Source organism: Puccinia triticina, chromosome 16A (genome assembly GCF_026914185.1).
Source record: "Puccinia triticina chromosome 16A, complete sequence".
Classification (NCBI taxonomy): Eukaryota; Fungi; Basidiomycota; class Pucciniomycetes; order Pucciniales; family Pucciniaceae; genus Puccinia; species Puccinia triticina.
Genome location: NC_070573.1, coordinates 676,800 through 703,441, shown reverse-complemented (window position 1 = coordinate 703,441; position 26,642 = coordinate 676,800). Strand labels below are relative to the sequence as shown.

At 47.0% G+C, this 26,642-nt stretch overlaps 7 protein-coding genes across 7 annotated transcripts; 4 read left to right on the top strand and 3 right to left on the bottom strand.

The window, feature by feature from the left end:
* Window positions 1-3,897: 3,897 nt before the first annotated feature.
* On the top strand, window positions 3,898-5,731 carry PtA15_16A88 (uncharacterized protein; the record flags this gene model as incomplete). Its single annotated transcript, XM_053164167.1, has 4 exons — window positions 3,898-3,900; window positions 3,974-4,762; window positions 4,834-4,870; window positions 5,682-5,731. The coding sequence occupies 4 exons, from the start codon at window positions 3,898-3,900 to the stop codon at window positions 5,729-5,731; spliced, it is 879 nt and encodes a 292-aa protein (XP_053027737.1).
* A 2,187-nt stretch (window positions 5,732-7,918) lies between these two features.
* On the bottom strand, window positions 7,919-8,585 carry PtA15_16A87 (uncharacterized protein; the record flags this gene model as incomplete). Its single annotated transcript, XM_053164166.1, has 2 exons — window positions 7,919-8,134; window positions 8,250-8,585. The coding sequence occupies 2 exons, from the start codon at window positions 8,583-8,585 to the stop codon at window positions 7,919-7,921; spliced, it is 552 nt and encodes a 183-aa protein (XP_053027736.1).
* A 27-nt stretch (window positions 8,586-8,612) lies between these two features.
* On the bottom strand, window positions 8,613-8,798 carry PtA15_16A86 (uncharacterized protein; the record flags this gene model as incomplete). Its single annotated transcript, XM_053164165.1, has 1 exon — window positions 8,613-8,798. One exon carries the CDS (start codon window positions 8,796-8,798, stop codon window positions 8,613-8,615), a length of 186 nt encoding a protein of 61 aa, XP_053027735.1.
* Window positions 8,799-9,025: 227 nt separating this feature from the next.
* PtA15_16A85 (uncharacterized protein) lies at window positions 9,026-10,348 on the top strand (the record flags this gene model as incomplete). The annotated part of the gene is made up of 5 exons (XM_053164164.1): window positions 9,026-9,040; window positions 9,123-9,210; window positions 9,288-9,309; window positions 9,367-10,027; window positions 10,130-10,348. 5 exons carry the CDS (start codon window positions 9,026-9,028, stop codon window positions 10,346-10,348), a joined length of 1,005 nt encoding a protein of 334 aa, XP_053027734.1.
* Window positions 10,349-11,855: 1,507 nt separating this feature from the next.
* Window positions 11,856-13,914, top strand: PtA15_16A84 (uncharacterized protein; the record flags this gene model as incomplete). The annotated part of the gene is made up of 10 exons (XM_053164163.1): window positions 11,856-11,937; window positions 12,215-12,319; window positions 12,392-12,489; window positions 12,638-12,740; window positions 12,825-12,937; window positions 13,028-13,138; window positions 13,243-13,252; window positions 13,342-13,457; window positions 13,547-13,642; window positions 13,726-13,914. 10 exons carry the CDS (start codon window positions 11,856-11,858, stop codon window positions 13,912-13,914), a joined length of 1,023 nt encoding a protein of 340 aa, XP_053027733.1.
* Window positions 13,915-15,292: 1,378 nt separating this feature from the next.
* PtA15_16A83 (uncharacterized protein) lies at window positions 15,293-16,914 on the bottom strand (the record flags this gene model as incomplete). The annotated part of the gene is made up of 8 exons (XM_053164162.1): window positions 15,293-15,416; window positions 15,489-15,556; window positions 15,645-15,812; window positions 15,903-15,991; window positions 16,090-16,177; window positions 16,301-16,382; window positions 16,522-16,776; window positions 16,853-16,914. 8 exons carry the CDS (start codon window positions 16,912-16,914, stop codon window positions 15,293-15,295), a joined length of 936 nt encoding a protein of 311 aa, XP_053027732.1.
* A 384-nt stretch (window positions 16,915-17,298) lies between these two features.
* Window positions 17,299-21,113, top strand: PtA15_16A82 (uncharacterized protein; the record flags this gene model as incomplete). Its single annotated transcript, XM_053164161.1, has 12 exons — window positions 17,299-17,669; window positions 17,764-17,902; window positions 17,990-18,270; window positions 18,399-18,489; window positions 18,568-18,754; window positions 18,821-19,147; window positions 19,237-19,310; window positions 19,382-19,482; window positions 19,545-19,633; window positions 19,726-19,889; window positions 19,967-20,229; window positions 20,303-21,113. The coding sequence occupies 12 exons, from the start codon at window positions 17,299-17,301 to the stop codon at window positions 21,111-21,113; spliced, it is 2,898 nt and encodes a 965-aa protein (XP_053027731.1).
* Window positions 21,114-26,642: the final 5,529 nt, after the last annotated feature.

Sequence of the window (26,642 nt, the reverse complement as noted above, 5' to 3'; positions counted from 1 at the left end):
CAGCAGCATGCCCCTGATCCATCCATCTACATCCAAGCCCCGCACACCGCTTTTAAGAGACCTCAGCGCTGGGAGCCTTGGAACAATGGCCGAATTCCTCCTGTCAGTTTTGTAGAGTACTTTCGAATGTCTTTGGAAGACTTTTGGTGGCTATCCAATGAACTGTGCGGAGAATTGCAGCAAGATCCGTTGGGCCGCGGCAAACCACTGACCGTTGAAGCCCAAGTTGCTGTAGGACTCTATCGGCTCGGACATGGGGCTAGTAACGTCAGCACCTCACACGTCTTCAACATAGGGAAAGAAACCGCGGACAAGGCATCAAGCAGATTTGTCAACGCAGTCCTCAAGGTCTTGAGCAATTGGTCTGTCAGGTGTGTGGTGATATGTACTCCAAATCCTCTTTTCAGCAATCATGACCTGCTTACTGGTTGGTTGCTTATTTTTAAATAGCTGGCCGGCCCTGGACAACACCATCCAGTGGGACTCAATCAAGGAATTGTTCAGAATCAAACATGGGATCCCAGACATTGTTGGTGCGATTGATGGGACTCACATACCGCTCGCTATCCCCCCCCATGACAAATGGAAAGGCTATATCAACCGGTGTAAGACTCAAAAGTGGTTGTGAAACCCTTTTGCTGAATGGAGAAGGGGATGAAGGAGGTGCAGGCTCTGCCCTTCTATACTACCAGCTACAAGACCCACCAAGGTAAGCTTGGCAAGTTTGAATAAGTGATAGGAGTGGTTAGCTCAAGATAAGTTCCTCGTGACACAGTATAAAAAGGTTGTTATTCAGTATGTAAGGGTTGTTATATGTAAGTAAGAGGGTTGAGTGGGTAGTTAAGTGTTTTGGGTGATGGGTGAGTATAAAACTTGATGAGTAATAAACTGAGGAACTGCAAATGGGGGGGGAAGAGAGCTCCTTATATAGACAAGTGTGAGGTATTTTGGCTCCAGGGAAGCCCCTGAGTGAGGTATTTTAGCTGGCCTGGACTGTACAACATGAGGGAGTTAAGAGGGAGTGGCTGTGTACAATTTATGCAAGGGGTGCATACATGAGGAGGGGCTGTGCCAGATGATGTCATAATTTATGCAAGGGGTGCATAAGCTGTGCAGGGAATGATCAGGTGATGTAATAAGACCAAACAAAGTGGAGTTAGAAGGAACTAGAATGCGGGGAACCCTTTAGTTGAAGGGGCACAGCCTGCAGGGGCAGTGCTGCATGATGTCATGTACATAAAAAACAAACCCAAACCAAATATATGTAGTGGGGATAGAATGGTGCGGGGAATGTGACTTGAGGCGCCTGACAGGTGGTTGACTGGGTGCTACAGGTTGTCCAAGGGGTCTAACTTCCAGTGTAGTGGGGCTCCAGTGATGCTTCAAGTGGAGACTAGGGGTTAATTTAGCCTTGGAGTCCATTTATGGCAAATGGATGGTACCTTGAGGCCTTCTGTATGTACACAAGAAAAACTTTTGATTTTTCACATTTTCAAGTACCACACCGGAAAAGCTGGGCATCGATTGTATTCCAGTGCGTAGTAGATGGAGAGGGTAACTTCCGTAACGTTAGCAAAATGCTTGCTCTGATCAGGCGTGCGCAGGTGGCTAACATATACTTGTGATTCATGTAGGTCAGTGGGGGTGGACCTGGCTCAATGCACAATACCCGGGTCTTCAGACGCTCTCAACTCGGAAAAAGCCTTCTACCATGCTGTCCCGCCGGTCCTATGATCCCGGATGGGGCCATGTTGATTGGGGATGCGGGCTATCCCGCAAACGTCAGCATCCTAGTCCCGTACCCTACAGTACAGACTCAAAAAAATCAGGATTTCAACTATATCCAGTCGGCCACACGGATTGTAGTTGAACGTTTGTTTGGACAACTGAAAAACAGATTTAGAATCCTGTTAACTGCCCAAGCAGCAAGGCCACTTCGCGCGCGAGGCAATACCTTTGCTTGCATGATTTTACACAACCTACTCAACCGCCGCGGTGCTCTCTACCTCCAAGCCTGGGACAAACGGACTGCCCTGGAAGCTTTGTATGGACAACACGTTCCTCGAGATAATCCTCGGCCCGAAGTGCTTGAGCCTGGCGCTCACATCCCCTCAATGTGGACACGGAGGGATATGATCAGGGACGAGTTGTGCTGAATGATTGTATCAGTGCAGACACGGTTTCTCAACATTGTGCTTCATTTCTCTTAAGATTTAGTAATTATAATCAGAGAGCTCCCAAAAGAGACTAGGAATGTTGATTAGATGCAGCTTGGGGTGCGTTAGCAGCCATGGATTGGGTGGCTTGGCGGCGTAATGATAGTCCTCCCTGACATAAGGCCCTGGCGGCACCAAGGGACAATCCCAAGTCCCAAAGCAAGATCTCATTTGATCGGAGGAAGAAGGGCCAGTCTACAATGTGATTCTCTCTGAGTATGGCCCGTGTGTGGTAGTCGGTCAGCCATATCCGACAGCGCGAGAGGAACCCTTCCAGTGTCAGCCCTCTGGTTGGCCAAACCATGCCTGGTCTGATTCTCCTGTGGGGATCCCCTTCTGCCACTCTCACCCCATTGACATAATATTCCGTTGGACGTCTGGCTTGGTTGACTGGGGCATTGCGCCTGGCCCTGCCGGCTTGAGGGCGCGCTGGCTGGCGGGGGCCAGCCGTACGGTCAGGTATTTGAGGGGGCACTTCTTGAGCTGCATGCGCATGTGGACGCTCGTTGGGTCCAGGTCCTGCAAAGCGTAGGGGCCAAAAGACGTCCTCACCAGTGTCAAATTCACAGTTGAACCGCATCGATTGGTCTCCAGCGGGAAGGAGGCGGCTGCCCAGCGGACTTACTGTCTTCATCAACCGTAGTAGCCAACTCGCCAATTGAGTCCATTATCTCTTCGACCTGGTGGGTATTGGGTGCACGTTGTTCTACTACGGCTGCAAACAAGGGGTGCACATTAGCTCAGTGCTGGCCCACACGATGTCAATGCCATCATCCTATGATGATGAGCGACATTTTATGTACTTGGCTCTTCATCCGATGGGGGTATTAACCCTTCGTGTTCCTGATGAGGATCAACGGGCCAAGCCTTGTCCGCACCATATGGGTCTGGCTCCCTTGGAACAACACGGCCATGGAGGACTCGGTTCCCTCGTGAGTCCTCCGTGGAGTCGGACTCCGGGCTGGCTGAACGACCTCCTCGTACGCGCCAATCTCCCAGTCTGACTCAGTTGTCAGGGCCTGATGCTGGTCGTCGTGGTCGTTGGCGAATTACCTTGGGGTTGGGCCAAATGGTCATCATGACGAGACAGTCAGAATAATACTACACTTGAATTATCCCAGGGAAGCTCACCGGTGGACAAGCCGCCGGGCAGTCTGTGTTTTCAATTGCTGTGCTCATGAAACTGCTGGTGCTGCGAGAAGTGGCTCCCGGGGCGGCTATATCAAAGTGAGAATCCGGTCTTGCGGATGATGGAGCGATGGAGCCCGCGGAAGTTCCCTTTTGAGGGCGTGTTATCTATCGGCCAACAAGTGGTTCATGTCATACGTCTGTTGCATATCCAACCTGTCCAGCCATTCAGACTGGGGTCAAAAGGATTGGCCGTCCAAGCCCAGAGATCACTGCATAATGTCATTTATCAAAGTTTTCATGGTGAATACTTCATCATAATTGGATTCATAAGAAGCAAACAAATATTTGCGTGAGGAGAAAGCTAAGTAGTAAATCAAAGCCCAGAAACACTAGATAGTATTGGCCACAATCAGGCTGCACCTAGAGACAATTGAGATGCAAGATGAAAAAAAAAGCAAGAGTGAGAGAAAAAAGGTGAAGGGATAATCCAGGACTGTCCTGGCCCAGTCAGTTGACGGGCCTTGAACCCAAGTTCCCCATAACCGCCATCATGGTGGCCTCGAAGGCCTGGCGTGATTAGCCAGTACGGACCAACTCCCCCCCAACAACATTACCCTTGACCTCAGTACCATCAGCCAGGTCCCCAAGCGCAGTTGATCGCAGGCCACCAACCTCAGTACCGGCACCCGCTGGGTTCACATATCCTTCATCCACTCGCTTCCCACCAGCAGTATCCCCCTCCTCAACCAGCCCAGGTCCAATATCTTCATCGCGGCCTTGCCTCAAATATGCCGGCAAACGGCCATATCCCACAATTTATGGACATGATACCTGGAAATGGGAATACTCTTCATTCCAGTCTCGCCGCAAATTTCCCGGCTAGCGTTCCAAACCTACGCCCCTCAGTCTTGGGGCAAGTAACCCCCGTTCCACCGCCCGCGACTGCCCCGGCAGCCCTTGAATCGGCGCCCGTTATCTCTGCCGCCCGGGCTCCTAACCAGTACTTGAAGGTGCACGCCAAACGCAAGGCCAACCGCACCGCGGAGGAAGTTAGTCGGGCGGAAGATGCAGCCGCCGTAACCCTTGCCCAGAAGATCAAGCAAACGGTCGTCAAGTCGGCCACTGCTGTGAAAAAAGCCGCGCTGAAGCAGGCTCGGGGGGAGTTCCAAGAAGCCCAGTCAGTCGCAAAAAAACCGTGGCACATGTGGTCGGACGCTTTGTCCCTTGAGCTCCTACACCTTTACAAGACCATCAAAGATGAGCATACCAAACTCAACAATAAAGTGGCGGGTTTTATGAAATTTGTCAAATATTTTGCGAGTCGAGAATCCGAGAAGCAGCATTTCCCGCTCCTTGCATCTCTAACTCTGGATCAGATGACCTCTTGTTACAAGGCCATCATGGTAATTTACCGGGTAAGCCATTCTCCTCCAGTTGACTGGCTTGTGGTTTTTGCTCTGACACCAAACTGGCTCGGAACACACAGAAAGTCAAAGATATCATTGATTGTTTGGGCAGCAGCGGTTTACATGTGTCAATGGGCGGCAAGAGTTGGTCTGAGGATACTGTCCGCCTCGTGGACACGTGTCCTGGTTTGGTTGAAGCGAGCGAAGTTTAGGTGCGGGTCTTTCTGGGGGGTTCTGGGCAGGGCTGGGGTCTGGTCAGGTCAGGGGTCCGGAGGACGGGGATTGTTCCACGTCTTGACGGTCGATAGATCCAAATGTTGAAAGTCGGTCCGGTACGGGGAGGTTCAAGAAAAAAAAAGTGTAAGCGGTCACTAAGGAGCGCTTCACTAGGTCAGGGTCGGAGGCGGGAACTGGGAGATGCGAACAGGGGGACAGCTTTCTAGAACCTCTGATTCTGATATTGCAAAGGGTCAGGGGTGCTAGCTCAGGAGAGATGGCATACCAATCTCTATCAGTATTTACAATAGTGAGAGAGGAGGATGGGGAAAAGGGAAAATGGGAAAAGACTCACCTAGCTCAGGAGAGATGGCATACCAATCTCTGCTGAGCTAGGAGGGGCGGGGGAGTGGCTGGACTAAGTCCAGGATTATTTGGGAACCTGTGAACCTTCTTGTGACACCCCCAAGGAGGGGGGGTTACACCGAGTCCATCGCCTGCTCGGCGGCGGTCAGTTGGTCCGAAGGCCGCAATTTCTTGCCTCGTTTCCTGTGCTTTGGAGCTGGTGGCGGGGGCAAGACATCCACCTCGTCAATTGATGTGGTTCAGCTCACCTCGTCAATCGATGCGGTTCAGGCTGGAGACCAATCAATGCGGTTCAGCTGTGAATTTGACACTGATGAGGACGTCTTTTGGCCCCTACGCTTCGCAGGACCTGGACCCAACGAGCGTCGCTCAAGAAGTGCCCCCTCAAATACCTGACCGTACGGCTGGCCCCCGCCAGCCAGCGCGCCCTCAAGCCGGCAGGGCCAGGCGCAATGCCCCAGTCAACCAAGCCAGACGTCCAACGGAATATTATGTCAATGGGGTGAGAGTGGCAGAAGGGGATCCCCACAGGAGAATCAGACCAGGCATGGTTTGGCCAACCAGAGGGCTGACACTGGAAGGGTTCCTCTCGCGCTGTCGGATATGGCTGACCGACTACCACACACGGGCCATACTCAGAGAGAATCACATTGTAGACTGGCCCTTCTTCCTCCGATCAAATGAGATCTTGCTTTGGGACTTGGGATTGTCCCTTGGTGCCGCCAGGGCCTTATGTCAGGGAGGACTATCATTACGCCGCCAAGCCACCCAATCCATGGCTGCTAACGCACCCCAAGCTGCATCTAATCAACATTCCTAGTCTCTTTTGGGAGCTCTCTGATTATAATTACTAAATCTTAAGAGAAATGAAGCACAATGTTGAGAAACCGTGTCTGCACTGATACAATCATTCAGCACAACTCGTCCCTGATCATATCCCTCCGTGTCCACATTGAGGGGATGTGAGCGCCAGGCTCAAGCACTTCGGGCCGAGGATTATCTCGAGGAACGTGTTGTCCATACAAAGCTTCCAGGGCAGTCCGTTTGTCCCAGGCTTGGAGGTAGAGAGCACCGCGGCGGTTGAGTAGGTTGTGTAAAATCATGCAAGCAAAGGTATTGCCTCGCGCACGAAGTGGCCTTGCTGCTTGGGCAGTTAACAGGATTCTAAATCTGTTTTTCAGTTGTCCAAACAAACGTTCAACTACAATCCGTGTGGCCGACTGGATATAGTTGAAATCCTGATTTTTTTGAGTCTGTACTGTAGGGTACGGGACTAGGATGCTGACGTTTGCGGGATAGCCCGCATCCCCAATCAACATGGCCCCATCCGGGATCATAGGACCGGCGGGACAGCATGGTAGAAGGCTTTGTCCGAGTTGAGAGCATCTGAAGACCCGGGTATTGTGCATTGAGCCAGGTCCACCCCCACTGACCTACATGAATCACAAGTATATGTTAGCCACCTGCGCATGTCTGATCAGAGCAAGCATTTTGCTAACGTTACGGAAGTTACCCTCTCCATCTACTACGCACTGGAATACAATTGATGCCCAGCTTTTCCGGTTGATATAGCCTTTCCATTTTTCATGGGGGGGGGGATAGCGAGCGGTATGTGAGTCCCATCAATCGCACCAACAATGTCTGGGATCCCATGTTTGATTCTGAAAAATTCCTTGATTGAGTCCCACTGGATGGTGTTGTCCAGGGCCGGCCAGCTATTTAAAAATAAGCAACCAACCAGTAAGCAGGTCATGATTGCTGAAAAGAGGATTTGGAGTACATATCACCACACACCTGACAGACCAATTGCTCAAGACCTTGAGGACTGCGTTGACAAATCTGCTTGATGCCTTGTCCGCGGTCTCTTTCCCTGTGTTGAAGACGTGTGAGGTGCTGACATAACTAGCCCCATGTCCAAGCCAATAGAGTCCTACAGCAACTTGGGCTTCAACGGTCAGTGGTTTGCCGCGGCCCAACGGATCTTGCTGCAATTCTCCGCACAGTTCATTGGATAGCCACCAAAAGTCTTCCAAAGACATTCGAAAGTACTCTACAAAACTGACAGGAGGAATTCGGCCATTGTTCCAAGGCTCCCAGCGTTGAGGTCTCTTAAAAGCGGTGGCGGGGCTTGGATGTAGATGGATGGATCAGGGGCATGCTGCTGGTGATACCATTGCCAAAGGGCATATATTTGAAGCGGGGTTGAATCGATTGGAGGGGGAATCATTATGTGGTTGGTGGTAGGACGTTGGAGGTCGGTCAGGACAACGGCGCAACCTTTGGTAGTATGAGGCTCAGTTCAGTTGCGCCAGAAATTCAATAGGTGGGTTTATAATTTACACTTGGTTTGAAACAGGTTCAAAACAGTTTTGGCGCCTGTATCTGCACCACCAAGATCTTTTTTTTTATCTCAAACTTATTTGAAAATTTTCCCAATATTATCCCAAAACCTGTTTATAATTGGGCCCTCAGAGCGATGTTCAACCAAGTTGTGTTGCATAAGACATTCTCTGGAGTGCAAATGTGAATAATGAGTTAGAACCATGATTTATCAGTAGAGGGGTACTTGGAAAGATGAGAAGCTTACTTGTACAGCCTGTCCGCCTCGTCTTTAGTCAGTCGATGGTCTTGGCGTATCTCCTGAAGATTGTTACGTAGCTCGGCAACTTCGTCTGACAATTTCTTATTCTCCATGAACCGACTATGGGAACCCGTGTCACGTTCCCAGCGATGGAGTTCGAGTTCGAGTTCTTCATGGAGCTCCGTACAGGCTTTGGTCCAGCAATCTGCCATCTCGGCCTGTGTTAAGAGAGTACGAAAAACTGGTCAACTTGGAATGTAAATGTTCCCTTGGAAGGATTCCCAAAAGAAGTTGGTTAAAACGACGAACTTCTGGAGTAATGATTCACATGACCTTGAGGTGTCCTCCCACAGCGTCAAGCCTTTTCTGCAAGTGAAGCCGCATTTCGTCTGTTCGATCGAGGACGGGCTGATCGGTGATCTCTCGTTCAGAAAGTGAATGGAGCTTGCAAAATGCTTGGAAGTTAGTCCCCCAGCCACGAGATCTGATGATGTTGTTACAGCTCGGACACTTCGTTTCTGCGCCGATAGATACTTGGCGATCATCCCAGGCACGTATACAACCGGTGTGGAAGGCATGTCCACATGTAGTGACACTCATGTCCAGACCGGCATTGTCGTCTCGGCAGATGGAGCAGGTGGGTAGGACGATAACGCGGGAGCCGGACATTTATGTCAGTATTCAGTCGCTCAAACGTCAATCGGTATCTTCAAGAGGATGTATCCGGATGTCGTGGTATTGGAGGTTGGGGACCTCGAGCCGGGCAAGTGTTGCTGTTGCTATTCGAGGGGTGGAGCTCGGTGACCCGAGGTTCGAAGGTCCGTTCGAGAAAGTAGTTGCTGATCGATATGTTGGGTTGGGCGGGGCTCGACCATAAACCATTACGTCAAGTCCAGGCCCGATTACAAAGGTGGAAGAAACCCTCCGAAACTGTTGACGACAATTGATCCACCGACGTTTACCTCACCCAACGTTTGAGATGGTTGCTCAACAGACTCCTCACGTGGCCACGCTAGGTAAGAACAATTTCCCAGCTATCGTGCACATCCAGCAGTGAACTGACTTCCCGGGATTTCTTATATCGATGTATTTGGGTCCTTTGAACAGGAATGTTCATCCTCGATGTGAGTGGTGCTCAATGCATGACGAGGGTTGTTGAGCTAACTCAAGCAAATGTTTTTTTTTGTCTTGCAAGGATTGATCTAGAGCTTCGAGTACGCGAGTGACTATTGCGCAACCCAGAAACCTTCGCTTGATCCTGGAGAGTGGTATATCGGCGGCGGGGGCACATATGGTGAGCAAGCTGATATATCCTACTAGATGATGTTACTCCGAAGGAATATTAACCGTTTTACAATTAAACATTCTCAGCAACGATCGGTGCAAGGATGTGGTTGGCACCCTTACATCTTGCCAATAGTTAAACAAGCACTGATCTTCGACTGTTTAGGTTGGCTCCCGATCGCATTACGATGGTTATCCACAAGGGAATAGACTTTCCGACGAAGATTACAGATGAATTAGAGAGCTACTCATCCTCCTTATTCACCTTCATCTGTGACCCGGCACATCTCAAGACGACCCGGGCACTGAACACGTACTCGAACGATCGGCGTGATTTCGCATACCTGACCCCGAAACGACGGGTCCAATTGACCGAGGTTCATTCGGCCAAATCTCCTCCGCCCACGTTTCTGCATCTGATATGCTCCCCGGAACGCTTGTTGGACCTTCTGGCAGAGCGTAAGAAGCTTTTCCCGGACTGGGCCCCGGAATGGATTTGGGAGCCTGTACCCGAATCCTGCAAGCCAGAAAACCTATCCAAGTTGATCGAGTGTGCCAGCCAGGTCGCAGTTTTTAGCCCCAATGAACTGGAAGCCAGCGAGCTGCTCGGACACCCAAAACCACCCGGTTCGGCCCAGGAGATCGAAGCTATTGGCGATTACTTCCTTCAGGCTGGCTTTCGGGCTGTAGTCATCCGATCTGGAAAGCGTGGCTCGTACGGCGTGGGTGCCTATGGCTCAGATCCACCCACACGATTCTGGGTCCCAGCTTTAATCCAAGATCAGAGCCAGGTGCTCGACCAGACCGGCGCCGGTAACTCGTTCTTAGTTGAGCATCTCACCATCTTTATCGTTCGAAGCTTTCTTCCAGGGCGATGCTTTCAAGTCGCTCATAGCCAACCATCCCTTCTCATCTTTCTTGGGGGGTAGGGTGGTTTAATGGCTGGCTTGGCATGCGGCGAAAGCTTGGTCGACGCCACCTGCTATGGATCCGTCTCATCTGGCTTGACGATCTCTCAGCTCGGCTTACCCAAGCTCACGCACCGCCATGACACTGACCCGGATTCAGAGATCTGGAACGAAGACCGCTCACCAAGGGAGCTCCTCCATCAGATTCGCCAAAAAGTTGTCCTCGTCTCTCAGAAATGAAAATCAATACGACCAGTTTATCTCTGCAGTTCCCCTAAAATGACAACACCCCCCAATACATGATTGTATAAATAGATGTTTGCATGCGAAAAATGATTGGTTGTGGAAGGAATAGCTACTGTAATGTGATAAGAACTTTCCCCCGTCCCTCCGGGTGACGATTAACACGGCGAGTCTCTCCGACTAGAAGCACTTTCAAAGTCTATCGAATAGTCATGTGAATAAAGGAAGCTCATGGTTTGAAAATTCGATTGACTAAGGCTGAAAATCAACCACAAAATCATGTTTTCCTTCGTGATCACTTCTGCCTGCTCCTATTTCCATTAAACTGAGTCCTAGTTTAGCACTTCAGTGTAAACGACGCCCAGAAAACAACCACAGGAGAAAGCAGAGAGGGTCCCAACGAACTGCAGTTAAGCTAACTTAACTAATCCACTCCGTTCCCGGGCGGAGCAAGCCACTGTTCACGTTGCGCCGACGCTGTAAGTGGAGACACTTGTTAGGTCAGTCGCGCAAGGGCCTAGAGCAGTCCAATCCTGATGGAACATTGCTGTTTTTGTCTCCGCTGGATCCCCGCATAGAGGGGTGCTGATGGCGAAGCTGTCTGCGATCCAATTGAAGCTCTAGATCGGTTTCATGGATCCCTGAAACTGTCAGTCTGTGTATACATAAACCCTTTATAGGCTTCATGAGCCCTCAGCTTCTATCAATACTTCACAGTCTCCGCATTATCAATCAAAACATGCACAGCTGCAAGCACATAGGCTCCCTAACTTGCTATGCAATTCCCTCCTCGGGTCAACATCGATACTTGACCCGCAATGCGCTTGCCCTATTATGATGAGAAACACACCAAAATCGAGTTTTGTGTGTGCCGAAGGCAATCGGCAAAGCTATGGACAACTCCGTATGGAATCACCAGAAATCGGAGTGCTTTGACTTTCGTCAAGCCACCTATATTCTAAGACCACCTTGTAAACTGAGCTCCGAATCCTTGGTACATATATTTGGGCTTTGTTGAACCGCCCTCTGTTTGCGATCTCTGCAATTGCAGAATGTAGATTCCGCGAATCGGCTAGCGATTTGGAATTTGGGTGGGGGGTTAGGGGGGGGGAGGGGGATTGCTACGCCCAGTTCTTTGGCAAGTTTGGAGTTTGAACTCACAAAACATACATAGCTCAAATAGTTCTCCGGAGGATTGAGGGTCATGACATCGTAATGCATGATTTTGATACAAATTTGTTTCTTGTTTGGATATTTGTATTTGTTAATCAATAATTGATATGAAAAGATCCGGTTATCAAGCTGGTACAATATGCACTTTAATTTATAGGGCGTATTGTAAAAGTGGGAGTCCAAGCCCGATTCGAACGGAGCCACCTGGCACCAAGTTATATAAAGTCGTACCACTTATCTTCACTTCACCCGACCCCATCCAAATCAGAAACAGTTCCTCCGTCCATCCTATCCGTTGTTTATTCCTTAAAAAAATAGACATATCTCGAAGATGTCTACCGACAAGATCTCTGTCCTTCTCAACTGGCATGCCACCCCTTACCACTTGCCCATCTTTGTTGCCCAATCTAAAGGTTTGTCAAACTACTTTACCAGGAGACTATTAAGAGGGCAGGCTTCTTTTGTTTCTCTGATGGTGTTCATTGTTTGATGCAACGAGTACAATTGGTTACTGTTGCTTGCCTGGTTAAAAATCATCTTGCATTTGACAGCAGATAGAGTAATCAATCTTGACCCTTATCAAAACACGCGAAAATCCCTTCATTTGCTCTCTTGGCTTTTCATCTACACTCCAATATTTATCAAGGCCATGTGGCATTTTGCTAACTTATTACATGATTGTTATTTCAGGGTATTTCGCCAAAGAAGGAATCAAGGTTGCTATCCTTGAGCCCAATGACCCCTCAGATGTAACCGAGCTCATCGGTTCCGGAAAGGCCGATTTGGGATGCAAAGGTCACCTAAATTTATTTTTCTTCCTCGCTCCTTTCCGTCCAGCTTAGCTAATTTGCTTTGTTTCTGTTTTAGCTATGATCCATACACTCGCTGGTAAAGCCAGAGGCTTTCCCATCAAAAGTATTGGTACCCTGATGGATGAGCCGTTTACCGGTGTGATCTACTTAGAGGTCCGTCGAGCTCTTTTTAGAATGTGCCGTGCACAATCTTCTGTTCGCTCTGATGCTATCGTCAATATATCACTGACTATCCTTGTTTCCCCATGACTATACCTACTCGGTTTTCACGTTTGGCAATAAAATTTTCATCACTGAGCAGGGTTCTGGTATTACTTCGGACTTCAGATCCCTCAAGGGTAAACGTATCGGTTACGTGGGTGAATTTGGTAAAATCCAAATTGACGAATTGACGAAATACTACGGTCAGTCAAACTGTATCAACCAGTCGATTACTGCTTTTCTTCCTCTTATTGACCAACAGATATGGACTCTCTTTTGGTATCCAGGTATGACCTCCAAGGACTACACCGCTGTTAGATGTGGTATGAATGTCTCCAAGGGGATCATTGAAGGTACAATCGACGCTGGCATTGGACTAGAAAACATTCAACAAGTTGAAGTAAGTGACGCGCGCTTCATGAGATGACAGTCTGTGATCAAAAGGGAAGCATCTTAAACAAATGATCAAATTGATCTGCACGGTTTATAGCTAGAGGAATGGTGCAAGGCCAACAACCGACCAGCCAGCGATGTGAAGATGTTGCGGATCGACGAACTCGCCGAACTTGGGTGCTGTTGCTTTTGCTCGATCTTGTACATTGTGCGCGCCCCTTTCTTCCTCGCCGGTTGATTGAACGACCAATTGACTGTTGGTTGGCTTTCATCTTAAATTTTTACATTTCTGTTTTGATCCCTTGGGTCCAGGCCAACGAAGGTAAGCGAGAATCCCGCATATAATCACGCATATTTGTGGAGTCCAGTCCATAAACTGAAGACTTCATAAATTTTCGCTTTGATCAATAGATTGGTTGAAAGCCCACCCCAAAGAAGCCGGTGCCTTCATGAGAGCCGTTAAAGCTGGTGCCGATGACATGTTTGCCGACCCCCGAGGTAGCTGGGCCGAGTATTGCAAGGTTAAAGTAAGTACCCTATGGCGCCTTGACTTTCTGGTGATCTCCGCCGCCCCGTCGGATTATTAATTGATGAATGTGATGTTTACTACCTACAGCCTGCGATGAACACTCCATTGAATCGATTGATGTTTGATCGCAGCTTCAACTACATGAGCCAGGACTTGAGCAATGTTTCCAGAGACTGGAATAAGGTACGTTAAACTTCCCAATAAAATCATCCTATACGCACACGTTCTAATTCAGCAATATTCTGACTTATTTGTCAATTCCGCAGGTCACCAACTACTCCAAGCGCCTTGGTATTGTTCCTGCTGACTTTGTCAGCAACTATACCAACGAGTTTGTTCAATGGGAGGTCGCCCCAGAGGGAGGCGAGGCCGAAGGGCTTGCGAAACAACAAGAGATAAAGGCTTTACAAGCCCATGTGGCCCAACATGGAGGTGTCCTTCGTGCAGAGCTTTAGGATCAACCTGTTCTTTATACTTCAAACCCTGCTCGCCTGAGATATCACGTGATCTTGAAGTTCAACCCTCATCACTGTACAAAATGTGCAATGGTCCTGGTTCATTAGCACATCTTCTGTCATCCCTTGTACCCTATTATACTTACCATCTCTGAACTGACACCCACCATATAAAATAAAATAGCAAGCAAAATTTATGGAGTATCAATTTTGGTAAATACAAAACCTGTTTAGGACTGAGCCTGACTGAGCTTCCTGCACCTTGAAAAAAAACTCAAGTTCAATAGCTATCAGGCAGCATTGACTAAGATTTGTTGAAACTTGAGTTCAGTAGTCTCTGAAATACATACTCCCCTTGAATAAGAATGGTGCCTCTGTGATCATAAGGAAGGTCCATCACTTTGTATCCGGTGTATGGTTGCAATAAGGGCATAAGTTAGCATCATGTCACCAGCCACCTATTCCCCTCACCCTTTTTCATGTTGCTGTCTCCTCTAGGTACCTGGTATATATGCAGTAAAAAAGCAATACAATTGTCACTTGTTTTGAAAAATAGCTGAGAAATGTGTGCATGGGTGGGACTCAAAATTGAGGGCAAGCTACTTGCATGAATTTTGGCAAGTCTACAAGCTGAGGTGCCAATAAATCAATATTCATGCCAAGGCTTCATGTAACTAACACAGGCTACCTACCTGCATGAGTTTTGGCAACTCAACATACATGTGTTTTTTTCCAAAGCAACTTGCCAAAATTCCTGCAAGTTGCTTGTCCTCAACTTTGAAACCCCCTATTAGCTCCTATAGCATCTTCCCAAATGCTGATTATAGTCAGGTATATTTGGCTTTCAATAGAGTACAGCAAAAGGCACTGAATTGCTGAGGTTACAAAAGAGTGCCTAGCAGGATAACATGAGGGACTTCCCAAGTTCCCATTGTGATCTACAGACCCTGGAGACCCAGATTTACAGCTTTGGGGATTACATTTCCTTGCAAAAATTTAGATTTTGAAGCTATATAGTCACATCTACAGGTGCTAAAGGTGCAACAGCAAGTGTTCCAATAACAAACAGGTAACCTGCAGTGTAATTAAACCTTGCAACAGCTTGCAACAGTGATTTGACTCATACTATGAAAAGATTCTCCACAGACACGATTAACTTCAGGAGGAGATAAAGCAACAGTACTAGACCTCACATATTCATATCCCTTAACATCTGCCACAGCCTCGAGATCTCCGACATGCTCCTCTATCAGTGCATTGCGGATCCAATGCTCAGACCCCTTTTTATGTCATGTCTTGTTTTACAACTTCAAGTGATTGAAACATGTGAAGGAACAAAGAAGCCAATTGGTTTATAACTTTATAGATTGTCATATTTTCATGCTGACAAGGCCATCATCATGGTCCCAAGAGCTTGAGAGATTTGATCTGACATTGCAGCCTCGACCTCTTCCTCTAAGTGCCTCTTTGGATCTTGCTTGCCCACATGCCGAGTTTTCAATCTACAAAAGGAATGATAAACCCGTTTTGTCAGCTATTTGAAGATAGCCCGAGGACAGTCAAAAGTCTCTTACTGTGCGGCTGTTAGCGTCGACTCTTCTTGCACGGATTTGTTGTAAGACGAGGCCAACGTCAACATACGCTAGAAGTTTGGATTTGTAGGCGCAGGTTAAAAACTTGTTTTATCAGTGGCAGTTTCTCTGATAGGTCGATTCAATGAGGACACCGACCTTGACAGTTTTTTCGTTATTAGATCTGTGTACTTCAAAATCTTGCAGTCGGAGCCCTTCGGTCCAATCCTTCTTGTGTAAGTTGAGTAGCATTGCCTGTTCTAATTCAGTCTTTCGGTAGTTGATTGCGATCGAATAATAGTGTCTATTCAGTCCGTGAATCAGTGCCTAGAGACGTCTCACAAGTTTGAGTTGGAGGGGTTCAGTAATCTCTCTGGTCTGGCATGCCAAAGGCTCAGTATTTGATACAATACTGACCTGGATAGATGGTTTGTTTAAATGACCAATGTTGGAGGTGCTCTGTCGGGGCTCTTGACCCATCATGATTGTCTGAGGGGTAATCAATCCTACGCGCAAGGTGGAATTGGATTATAAAAAGCGTTAGTGCCGACGCGGTGAATCGGTAAATCGACCACAAAGAAGGGTTGGAAACGACTAAACTTACGAAATGCATCGATTACGACTTTTCCTCTGACAGATTGGATTGGATCTACGACGACTGCGACAGCTCGAGGAGTTAGTTGTTCAAACGACTGATGAGCAGTGATCAGATTTTATCAGTCAAGGTTAGCGGTGATTTTTCTTGTACCTCAAACTACTGATAATGAACTGTCAAAGCGAGGAAGAGAACGGTGGTTCAAGAATGAGTGCTCAACTTGTTGCGTGTTTGTATCTACGCTGGATAGCCAACAGCCGAACCCGGGATGAGAATGATACCATCCTACAACCATCTCCGGCCTGGACGTCGAATTGCATGCCATCGGAACGAAAAAAAAAACGAAATGTTGGTTTATAAATCAAAGTCTCTGGGGATGCTCCCCCTCAAGAGCAAATCAAATAATTAAACCAGAAATACGTCGAACGGCCGATCACTCACCGTCCGGTTGCATTAAGCATATCCATCATTTTGGTTTGGAAGACCGGGTCGACCGCTTCAACACTTACACCAGTACCACTTTGGGGCATAGCAAATACATCGACCACTCTGACTGTCCAATCGTCGACGAATTCTCCCAACATCAAGCCCATCACTTCCAAGGGTACACCTGCTCTACCGTGCTTCAACATCTTCAATAGGGCGAGCGCCGATATGTGAACCTGCTCTGATGTGTCATTCAAAGGTTGGTCCACTCTAAGCGAAATAAAAAGTTTCACTGTTAGGTCTCTCTCTGTCACTTCAAATGACGAGATCTGACTGATCGACTTACCCTGCTGTCTGGTTGCCCCCACCGGCACCTTGAATCATTCGTTGGATAGCTCGAGCGTCCATGTCTTCGAAATATGACGAGTTCTTGTTTGAGATATGTTCGGTCTTGGCAGTTTTGGCGGTGGCAAGTTGTATTGGGGCAGCCTAATGCCGGGTCCCGACAGTAAATACCCGGTTCCCCGGGGCCGATGACGCGTTGGATTCTGATAGAAGCATAATGTAAAATCCACGCGCAACCCCCTTTCTCGCCCCCCGAGGCTGCTTCCCCCGCCGCCGTGACCATGCGGGCAGCCCCGGCTGGGCCAGCATCAGGAATGTAAGGCAAAATCCATAAATTCCCTTTCTCCTCATTGTATGGTTTGGACAAGGTAACGTGACATCCCATACTCCCAATCTATTGCGCGAAAGCTAATCCTGTGATCTTATTAGGTTCTCCTCGTACCGACAATGGTTTTTAGGAAGTACTCGGCGAACTTGAATTATTCAGCGATATCAACAGAAAACTCGAATCAAGGAGATGGTCTCTATTTTGGTTCGACGATGTCTACCGAAAACTCGAATCAAGAAGATGGTTTCAATTTGGGCTCGCGTTTTGTCGATCCTCTCGATGCATTGTCCGATCGCGTTCGGCGCGTGGCCTTACTCCAATTAGGCTTCCAGACTTGGAAATTCGTGTCTAACTACTGGTTGATGGCCAATAAGGAAGCTGAAATGGGTAGGGGAAAATTGGTTGTTGGCTATGCGTGGCGCAAATGGAGATCTAGATTTGGGAAACGACAAAGAGAAGTTCGAATGGTTGATGGTGTCGCGAAAACCAGGTCGGTAAATGTGCTGAACGCGTTTTCCGATCAATTTCTGACATTTTTAATCCTGATTTACTACAATTCTCAAATAATTCATCCACGAATGAAGGTCCAAGTCTGCAATTTTAATTCGGTGGAGAGCAGCCACGGTTGAAAAACAGAGACTCAGACGGAAAACGCATGAAAACCGAGCTATTAGCCAAATTCAGGACCTGATGAACAGAGATCTATCAATTCAAACTCTGAGTGTAAGTGAAGATTTTACCTGTGTGATTGTCTTCCGTGGAGAGTAGATAACCGGCAAAAAAATCGAGGCTAATTTCAACTGCCACTAGAAATGGACACTCTTAACTAAGCTCTCGATCACCCAAAAGCGTAGAGACAGCAACCTAAAGAGTTTCATTATCAACAAATGGATTGATCGATTCTCCAGCATCTGTCGAATTACCAACCTCGCAGATAGGTTTCACGGAAACGTGAAGGTCAACAACACACTAAGAAGGACAATTGCTCAATGGAGATGGAAAACCAACTTGGCACTCAAAGAATTCCACATTGTTCAAACCTCCGACCACAATTTTCAAGTCGCAGCTTTGGCTCAATGGCGTCAATTGGCGTAAGTTTTTTTTGTGCTTTGGTAAACCAACCAAACGTGATTCTTTTTTTGCTCTCTGGAGAGCTAGACGCAACAATGGTTCACGATTGGTTGATTAATTCTGGCTTCAAGACCTGTTTGTATTGTAGGATTTCATACCGGATGGCCCACAATTTTTGGGCAAGATCAACTCAAAGAACATGGATCGGAGTGTGGATCCATCGAAGATACCGGCTAAAGGTAAGGCTTGAGTCGAGGTATCTGCCCATCGCCTGATGTCCTTGAGTCCAAAAACGCTGACCGGGCAATCAACTGCAGAAAATGAACCGAAAGGCCAATCGAGTCATTGCCGTGAGGAATCATAATTTGATCGGCAAGATGATGAATCTGTGGATGATTCAGGAAAGGGGACGGCTGTTAGGAAGAGTTTTGTTGACCAGATTCCTCAAAAATGCCTTCGACTCCTGGCTGACTCGGTTCAACAGAATCAGGCATTACTTGGCCGGTTCGCCCGTCTGAATCACTGTTCAAACCTTAAAGGTTCGCTAACCTTTTTTCTTTCCCAACCCAGCCAAGCAGCAAGTCTTTCAGAACAAGGTGGTACACCGCCTAAAAGCCAAGACTTTGAAGGCATGGGGAAATTCATACTTGCAAAAGTCGGTTCAGTTAACCGGCCATGCAGTCGACAGATATCGGATCAGTCTAGTGGCTCGACATCTGAATCGATGGATGATTGTGTTTTCAAGGATTCAAGACCGTGATAGGAGAACGTACACCACTTGGAGAATGGAACGCTTAAAACGGGTTTGGATGATCTGGTCAGCGCGTCTTCGACGCCTGAGGATGTACAGGCTTATCCGATCCAGAAAATGTCGGATGCTGAAGAGGCGATTTAATGGTCTGTTCTGCCCTCTTAATCTACCGATTCGTCTCTTCCCGCTTTCCCCTATTATTTTACTGATTCCACCCTTAACTGCAAAATTCCAGATTGGGTGACCCTCACACGGGAAAGAAAAGAAGATCAGAAACTGTGTATTATCCTTGAAAGCAGAGTCAACCCGGTTTGTTCGATTTTTTTTCTTCTCAACTTGGCGCTTGGGTTCCCCAACTGAACGTCCACTTTTTCTTTCAGAGTCGAAAGCTATGGGCTTTCAGGATTTGGGCCAAGCGAGTCATTGTTCTAAAAGAACGTGCTCTGGAAGTCGACCGAAGTTATGCGAAGCGTGCTTTAAGGTGCCCGAATAAAAGATCATTGGTCAAGAGTTATCTTTGCTGACTTTTCCTCTCTACCTTAGTATCCATTTCGAAGTTTGGACCGCTCGTATTTTGGATATCCGCCACTTGGATGAATTAGCAAATGGGTTTTCCAAGATTCAAAATATTGGTAAACTAGCTTTATCTTGCGGCCAATGGTTTTACATTCCACGTGCTTGAGATCTAATCTCTCTTGTTCATTCCTTAATTTACCTCTCTCAGAATTACGCAGCCGACTGCTGGACTTTTGGAGGACAAGAGCGTCTGATTCTCGGAGAAGAGCCGCAATCTTGGCAGCATGGGACCAGTCTCAAGCCAAAGACATCGTCAGATTGACGTGGATTCATTGGTCAGATAAATATATTGAACAAAGCTTGAGGTTTCATGTAAACATATTGCGACACTCCTCTATTCGAAAATTCAAATTTGAATTAATTTTTGACTCGCAACTTTTTGCTATCAGGAAAACCAAACCCGAGAAATGGTTGATGATCGATTAAGGGAGCAATCCCTCCAAGTCTGGCTCACAAACTCCCAGGCACTACCAGCCTTGCGCTTCGACCGTCAACGATTGAAAGTCCAGTGTCTCAAACATTGGTCTAAGCTTACTGAAGTTAGGCGCCTTCGTCGGATGGCCGTCTCGCGAGACCGAAAAGTCGTACTTTGTGAGGGGTTTAAGGTCTGGTGGGGCAAGTGCGCTGCGATCAAGGCGTCGCGTATCGTCAGGTAAATGCTGCCATAAGCCGATCAAATCAGAAGCTGTTGAGAGGATCTAACGTACCTTTTGTCTAAATTTCAGTCGATTTAGTCGTCCATCCGCGTTCTCGGGTGGAAACAGACAACGCACTCGAAGTAGTCACCAGCTACCAGAACTGTCACGTCGGAACCTGACCGAGTTACTTTCCAATCCATCCGCTCGGCCAATGAGCACCCCCGGTCGTCGATTTATTGACGTTCCAGTCCCGGCGGCCAGACGCGTGAGAGATGCCCCGCAGATGTATGATTCGACGACCAGTGGGGAAGAGAGTGTAACGGTATCTCAAAATGGTCAGGTTGACCAGCATACTCCGCGGATGTTTACGGGCAGGCCAGATGGACAATCAGAGCGAGGTGAAGGGCACGAATCAGGCACAATGTCCACAGAAAATAGTCACCATAATGATGAAGAGACAGGAGACACGGAGCAACAGGAACAGCAGCTGGAGACAGAAGAAGAGGAGCCAGGGGAGGAAGAGGAATACGAAGAGGATCGGACAATCCTCGGTGACGCTAGTGAGATGGTCGTAGTGGAGGAACCGAGTACTACCGAAACAGACGCAGGAACCGAAGCAGAGGTAGATCGAATGATCCTAAGCAGACTCGTCCCCCGCAGAGTCGGTCCAATGGCTACTCGTACATCAATAGCCCGAGAATCAGACTCAAATGCTGAGTCCGTTGACAGTCGGTTCCCTACTAGTTTATCCAGGATAAACAACTATCGACATCTTAACAATCCCGCTTCTTCCGCTCCATCTCGGTCCAGACAAAATCAGATCTTGATTGGGCTGAGGAATCTAGATCCCCGAAGAACTCAAGATAACGATGCTCTCATTAAGAAATCCGGCCTGTAATAAGTTACTCGAGTAATTAACGATATGTGTATTCATTTTTTTACTCAGTTGTGTGCTCCCCTGTGATCATTTTCATGTTTATTTTTGAAGATGCAAAGAAGACACATCCCTCTTTACTCATGCTTTGTCACACGGAAAAGGATCCCTTCCAGAAGCCTGTCTCCAGGAAACACATTGATTACTCCTCATGGATGGATTGGTACACAATCCATCCAAGATAAAAAAACAGATTGTTGGGTTCCAGGTTTTACACTGGAGGACTTCCCGTTGGCATTTAGAGAGCTCTAGATGCCCCTCTAACTCCTAAATTAAGACACCTACCAAATCAGCAATCAGTGCACATAAAAGTCATGAGCTGTAGGGTTAGGAAAGCAGTTTCCCTTCCACCAAAAAACAGTATGGGTGTGTAAATTGAGATCTGGGAGGCTCCCAGACTCAACAGGAAGTCCTTCACTGCCACACATGTTCCTCTTCTCTTTTTCTGTGTCAGTTGTACTGCAGTGTAGCTCTAGAGTAGTGAATATGGGAGACTCTTTCATCATCCTTCCATGGTCACTGCTCAACATAGCTCTGTTTCTTGCTAGTCTAGTTGTCCATTGTAACAAAGATTACAGCCAAAACTGCACCAAGCAGTCAAATCAATTGAGGGGGATTCAAAGTTGACCAGGCATGACTTGCATGTACTTTTACAAGTTGGTGTTCAAGGCTTTTCCTGAACACCATTTTTTTTTTAAAGAAAATCAAGTAGGCTTACGGGGTGTAGTACCAACACCGCAACCGCTGCGCTGCCACAGCGGGAAGCGTAGCAAAAGCGCAGCGGTTTTGGACCCGCTTCGCTAAAGCTTTTGGCAGCGGGTGAACCGCTGCGCTTTTTGCTAATTGATACAGGAGAAAAAAAAAAAAAAACAGATTTCAGCGGCGCACAGCGGGTCTTCTGCTGCGCTAACCGCAGAAAAAGTGCAAAATCGCTGCGCTATGTGCTGAAAAGCGGCAAACTCGCTTAAAAGCGCGCTAAGAGCTGAAAAGTGGTGAATTTAACTGAAATTCTGACAATCCTGCCCACAAACCAGTTAAGGTTTGTATTTGTGCATCTTTTTTCTCCGCTCTCACCGCTATGTGCAGCAAAAAGCGGCTCAGCGGGCAAAAGTGCCACAGCGCTCTGTGCTAGAACCGCTTTCTGCAGCAAAAAGCTGCTAAAAGCAAAGAAAAGCACTCCCAGCCGCTGTGGTGTGCCAAATGTGTTTCAAGTATCAAATCACATAAAGTCACAGTTTACTATTGAGAAGGAGACATATTTCTAGATGTATTATTGCATAATTGAATTCTACAAGTCATTTAACCCCTAGTCACTCACTGGAACCACTAGGCTAGCTGCACTCAGTCAAAAGTTACTAGTATTATACTGTGTTCATAAGCATAATTACATACTGTAGAGATATTTTGATAGTACATAGTATAGAATTAGACTCAAGGACATATTTATAGTTTATGTAGTGGTGTGGTTTGGCTCTGCCCATGGCATGGTTCCACCTGTGGACAACTCCATGATTGTTGTTTGGCTCCACCCACGCACCACGGCATGGTTCCACCTGTGGACACCTCCAGGGTTGTTGTTTGGCTCCACCCACGTACCACAGCATGGCTCCACCTGTGGAAACCTCCATAATTGTGTAGGCTCCATGGACACCGCATGGACACCACCACCACAACCACGTGGACACCATATGGGCACCACCACCATAACCACATGGACACCTGTATGGTGGTCACACTAGAAAAAATCCCTCACAAGGATCCCCACCAGCAAAAATCCCTCACATTTTACTATAAAAGGAGGATGTTTCCCCTCCTCAGTTTCAGGATGCCACTCAGGCAATCCTAACCAGAACACACATCTCACTCAGAGTTACAAGCCTCATCCACATAAACCAGTAGTGTGATCTCAATCAAGTTGCCCATCAACATATTTCATGCCTCAGAGTATTTCTAAGTAGTCAAGTAGCTAGTATCACCACTTGTGCTCTTAACAAGTCAAAGTGATCTTAACCAATTTTGCTCTTAACTGAAGGTTAAGGAAGAGGGAAAAGACAGTTTGAATAGTTCACATATAACATCAGTTCTAACAGAAGTCTTGTATCAGTTTATCTCCACTTTCATATCACAAACATATAAAACCATATATAACATATCTTACGTTAAGACTCATTTCGATTATCTGACTCAAGGCTGCTGTAAACCACTCTAACTCCATTTCCCATACAAAATCCACTTTCCACTGAATTCAAGTTTGATCTAGGTCTGATAAGAGACTGCTGCACATAGTTTTCTCTATCATTATTTTGCCACAACAATAAATAAATTTGTTGTGAAAGCTCTTGTGTAGTATCATAGAGGGGCAGGTCTTTTCAAACCACTCGTAACAGTTGTAATAGCTTCTTACATCTTTGAAATATTATAAACTGGTATTTCCCCCTTGCAGAACTGCCACCCATCCCAAAGGAGTTCTCACACCGCTGTGGCACTTTTGCAGTGCTATTTTGCAGCAAAAGCAGAAAAAAATCACTATGCTGTTTAACAATGAAAATCTGTGCAGCGGGATTTTTGCTTTGCTGACGCTGAAAACAGTGTCTACCTGTTGACGCTGAAAACAGTGTCTACCTGCTGACGCTTCTTCTTTTTGGCGCCAGGAAAAGCGGATGGCCGCTGTGCTTTGCTATTTTGGCGCTTTTATCAGCAAAGCGCAGTGGTTGCGGTGTTGGTAGTACAATGTGGCTTGCATGCACTTTTGGAACTTGTGTTTGAGAATGAACTTGAACACCAACTTGCATGCAATTTTGCCAGTCATTTATGGTGTTCAAAATTGCATAGGATTTTGTTGGAATATATGCTTCAAGCCCCATTTGCATGGCCAAGCTATATGATCTAATATCCAAAAATCACCTGTAAGACCAACTGTGTGTTTAGCTCACACTGCCAGCAAACAGGTGACGTAATATGGATTTTGTTGCGCTGACATAATCCAGATTTCAATTCAAACTCGTGCCCCGGGTGTGTCGTCACCTGTTGTGGATTTTGTCACCTGCCATTCTCAGTGGCAGGTGCAAGAGGAAAGCACGACTCCCTCGATGGCTGGTGCTAACCGGTCATCGAGGGGACACACACACCTCCCTTGATGGCCCGTCTGTACTGGCCATCAAGAGGAACACCCTACATTATCTCGTTGGCCGGTCAGTACCAGCCAGCAAGAGTAAGGCACTGTTTGCACTCTTGATGGCCGCTACTGACCGGCCATCAAAAGGTGACACATATACCCCTTGGTGGCCTGTCATTACACCAGCCATCGAGACAAAAACACTAAACTCTTGATGGACCGTACTGGCCGGCTGTTGAGAGCAAAACTCTTTTCTTGATGTGTATACATATCACCCTCAATGGCCCATCAGTACCGGCCATTGAGAGGAACATAATACACTCTTGATGGCCTGGACTGATTGGCCATCAAGAGGACATACACACCCCACTCAATGTCCCGTCAGTACCGGCCATCAAGAGGACATACACACCCCACTCGATGGCCCATCAGTACCGGCCATCAAGAGGAATATACTACACTCTTGATGGCCTGCGCTGACTGGTCATCAAGAGTGCAGCGCTTTGCTCTTGATGACCAGTTGGGTCAATGTGTAAGGTGTGTATGTCCTCTCAATGGCCAATCATTCCAGGCCATCAAGAGTGTATTATGTTCCTCTCAATGGCCAGTACTGACGGGCCATCAAGGGTGATGTGTATACACATTGAGAAAAGAGTTTTGCTCCCAATGGCCGGCCAGTACTGGCCATCAAGAGTTTAGTGTTTTTTTCTCAATGGCCGGTGTACTGACAGGCCACCCAGGGGTATATGTGTCACCTTTTGATGGCAGGTCAGTAGCGGCCATCAAGAGTGCAAACAGTGCCTTACTCTCGCTGGCCGGTACTGACCGGCCAACAAGATAATGTAGGGTGTTCCTCTTGATGGCCGGTACAGATGGGCCATCAAGGGAGGTGTGTGTGTCCCCTCAATGACTGGTTAGCACCGGCCATTGAGGGAGCCGTGCTTTCCTCTTGCACCTGCCACTGAGAATGGCAGGTGACTGAATCCACAACAGGTGACGACACACCCGGGGCGCGAGTTTGAAATTGAGTTTGGATTTTGTCAGCGCAACAAAATCCGGTTTACGTCAGCCGTTTGCTGGCAGTGTCAGTGGTATAAGAGCAGCTCTCATGAATGTAGAAGGTCGTGGGTTCAAATCCCACAACACACAATTCTTTTCACCTGAATAATTTCAACAGATTTTATTCCATAAACTCATACAATGAAAGTTTATGAAAAAATCATACACAATTTTGAACACCATAAGGCCCCGTTTGGCACTGATATAATTATAGGTGATATAATTGCTGATTAATTCAATAAAAAATAGAAAATTCAACATAAAGCCTCCAAATTTTTCTTTTAGGCAAACTACAGTGCTGGTCTCTTTAACTTTGAAATCAGATTCAACTGATTCAGCCATCTTCAGCACCATAATACCATTATATCACTTTTGACCAACATGAAGCAAATATAATGGTATTATGGTGCTGAAGATGGCTCAATTGATTCTGGGTTCACAGTTGAAGAGACCAGCACTGTAGGTTGCCTAAAAAAAATTGGAGGCTTTATGTTGAATTTTGTATTTTTTATTGAATTAACCGGTGAAAATATCACCTATATTTATATCAGTTCCAAACGGGGCCTAAGTGTTCAAGTTTGGCCCTCAAACACTAAATTGCAAAAAAGTGCATGCAAGCCACATTGTACTACACCACCCAAACCTGCTAGTGCTTGCATGTTTTATTGAAAGTTGGTGTTTGAAAACAGCCTTGAACACCAAATTGAAAAGTTGGATGCAATTTGTGCCAGGGCAAGTTTGAATACCCCAGCTATTGTCCCATCAGCGCTGTGGTAACCCTGTTCCTGTTCATACCACCACTTCCATATCTCATAAACCCTTCCAAAGTATCCCTTTATTACTTCATATTCAGATTCTACACCCCATTTTACCCCTAGTCACCCACTCATTTCACCTAGGATTTCCAAATGGATCAGCAGTTATTGGCATGCATAGTTTTGGCAGGTATTTTCTTCATACATATATTGAATTTTGACCCCTGTGACTTCAATCAGAGCAACTATGCATATCCATAGTCATCTCAGTAACCCCCTTTTGTCCACGTCACCCGTTCAATAAAACCAAGCGCTTCAAGTCCCGCTCCGGTTTTCTTTTCTTTAGTCAATCAAATTATCATAAGAAGAACTAAAGAAAAGAAAACCGGTAAGTCCTTCGGTTCTCTCGGTCATGCTATTTATCACGGTCAACAATGGAGGAGGAAAACTAATGGTTTCTTTTATCTTTATCCCATCTTTATGTTGTTGTTTTCCAGTTCTATTATTTTTGACTCATCGTCGTCGTGCCACATTTAACACCACTCCGACAAATACTGAATCTCA